This window comes from Vicia villosa, unplaced genomic scaffold (genome assembly GCF_029867415.1).
Source record: "Vicia villosa cultivar HV-30 ecotype Madison, WI unplaced genomic scaffold, Vvil1.0 ctg.001236F_1_1, whole genome shotgun sequence".
Taxonomy (NCBI): domain Eukaryota; kingdom Viridiplantae; phylum Streptophyta; class Magnoliopsida; order Fabales; family Fabaceae; genus Vicia; species Vicia villosa.
The window spans coordinates 321462-323801 of NW_026705545.1; the positions used below are offsets into that span (position 1 = coordinate 321462).

Here is a 2340-nt window from a genome sequence, read left to right on the forward strand (position 1 = left end):
CTAAAATATAAAATAAAATAAAAAACTTAAAAAAGAGATTAAAAAAACCTGAAATTTAAAAATGAAAAGATTAAAATTGAAAAAAAAAATAAGGGACTAAAATTACTTATTAAAAAAATGAATTTTCTACAAATATATAATAAAATGGATCTTTTGAGTCCAATCCCTAATTTAAAAAAAAAAAAAAAATCATATTCACTTGTTCTCAATCCTAAATATAAATACGTTTTTAGCAGCCCTTCCTTTAAACCACGAGAGGAACATTAAGACCGATACAAGCGATTTTCACGTGAGAGTGAAACTATTCTTCTGCCAACGGTTTCTTGCCTCCTTCTGAACCTCTGCTGCAGATGCATCTACTCAATCGTGCAAATCAAAACCAGACTTCGAAACGAATGGTATGTGCCTGCAATCATTTATATATTTTTACTTTTGTTTTGATTTGGCACGAATGAAATTGAATATAATCATTAGACTGAATAGAATATTATTTTAATGAAGAAGTGCATTAGGATTTTGAATGGCAGTAAAAGGGTATTTTATACAGCAATTTGTTGTGTATCTTTTCTCGATTTCAATTCTATAGTACTTGTTTATCTACCATTAAGTAATCGTAACAGGGCTTTGAAAACGGCAAGACGAAGAAGAAAAGAGTAGGGTTCTGCACGTGATATACCAAAAATACCCTCACACGTCCCAATTTTTAAGTTCACTGAATTTGAACCAAGAAAATCAAGTTAAACATTGATTTGGTAGGTTTAGGATTTCCAACCCTCGTCGTAACCATGAGTTATCCAAGTCCATTACAGTCAGCCATGCTGTTGCTTCTGGTCACATCGTTACCATACTTGTTACTACTTTCGTTCTCTTTCTCTATGTTCATTACTTCATGATTGTTCTTTAAATTTAACTGTTAATAACTCTGTTTTCTGCTTTTTTTTTTCTTTTTCAGAAACCTGATTCGCCTAATGGACCACACGGCTTGATTCAAGTCTTCCCCGGAGACCCTCGGATTTTAGGGTTTGTAGAAAGAACAGGTAGTAGAACTTCTCTCAAACTCTGACTCGTGTCATTGTAGTGCAGACTTTTCTAAGAATTGCGAGATGGTAAACAAATTTATGTTTCAGAATAATAAATAAAAACCTAACATTTTCTTTGTTGTTGTGGTACAAAGGAAAAATGTTTGCTGAACTTCCTTGGGACGTGCTTGGTGTCATTTGCGAAAGACTAGATTTTGACGATCTCTTTCAATTTTCTCGTGTCTGCACAAATTGGAGGGATTTTTATAAATCAATAGATAAATCAAATTTCTTGACATCCCAAGAACCATTACTTCTTGAGGCTTTGAATTGTCCTCATAAGGGACCATGTTCCTTTATTAGCCTACCCAAACAAAAAGTTTACCCCTTGAAGAATATGATGATGAACATGATGAGTTACTCCAAGTTCCCCTTTCCTATTTATATTACCTATTCTAGTGGTTATTTCATTATTATAGCAGATAATTCTTCATTTCTGCTAATCAATCCATTTACACGAGAAAAGAAGAAGGTAATTTATCCATCCACCTTTAAATTTAGTTACTCTCTTTATAAGTACAATGCCTTGCTTGCTTTTGACAAATACTCCGAGGAATTTGTGTTGGTGATTTTATGCAAAAAGTCTAAGAGTGTGTTTGGATGAGGTAATTAGAAATTTTAAGGGAATTTAAAATTCAAAGCAATTCAAATGATTCAATTGAAATCCATTCATTTTAAATTATTTTGTTTGGATGAAGTATTAAGGTAATTCATTGTTAGATTTTTTGGTTATTTTTTATAAAATATAAATTTTTTTGACCAAATTAAAAAATTGAAAAGTAGGGACCAAATTGCAATTTTAAAAAATTTGAAGGACCAAATTGTAAATTTTAAAAATTATTAAGGACCAATTTGCAATTTTTTAAAATTTTTTGGGGTCAATTTTATAATTTTGGAAAATATGAGGACCAATTTGTAAAATTTGAAGAAATAATAATAACAAATACATTCTATGGAACATGAGAGGAATTTCAAATTCTTTGGTTTTTGGTGTCATTTCAAAATGATTAAATTTAACTTAGATGAAATACTTCATAAATTTCCATCATTTTAACAATTCTTCATTTTTGTATCCAAACAATGGATTTTGGTCAAATCATTTTAAATTCCCTCAAAACATTACTTTCCCTCATTAAAATGCTCCATCCAAACACACTCTAACAGTTTGCTTGTCTATCAATCTCGAAATAATGGTTGGGTTACTTATCCCACGACCGGCATCAGCAACCCTGTTGTTGATTTTGTAGTTTTGAATAATATA

At 30.8% G+C, this 2340-nt stretch overlaps 1 protein-coding gene across 1 annotated transcript; it reads left to right on the forward strand.

The window, feature by feature from the left end:
- Window positions 1-257: 257 nt before the first annotated feature.
- Window positions 258-1708, forward strand: LOC131634132 (F-box protein At5g25290). Its single transcript, XM_058904790.1, has 3 exons — window positions 258-398; window positions 953-1037; window positions 1175-1708. The coding sequence occupies exons 1-3, from the start codon at window positions 351-353 to the stop codon at window positions 1681-1683; spliced, it is 642 nt and encodes a 213-aa protein (XP_058760773.1). The 5' UTR covers window positions 258-350; the 3' UTR covers window positions 1684-1708.
- Window positions 1709-2340: the final 632 nt, after the last annotated feature.

Bases quoted from the DNA above. Each gene is read 5' to 3' on its own strand.
- LOC131634132 (XM_058904790.1), top strand. From the start codon at position 351: ATGCATCTACTCAATCGTGCAAATCAAAACCAGACTTCGAAACGAATG. The intron at 399-952 runs GTATGTGCCTGC...TTTCTTTTTCAG, and splicing joins ACCAGACTTCGAAACGAATG to AAACCTGATTCGCCTAATGG. The intron at 1,038-1,174 runs GTAGTAGAACTT...TGTGGTACAAAG, and splicing joins AGGGTTTGTAGAAAGAACAG to GAAAAATGTTTGCTGAACTT.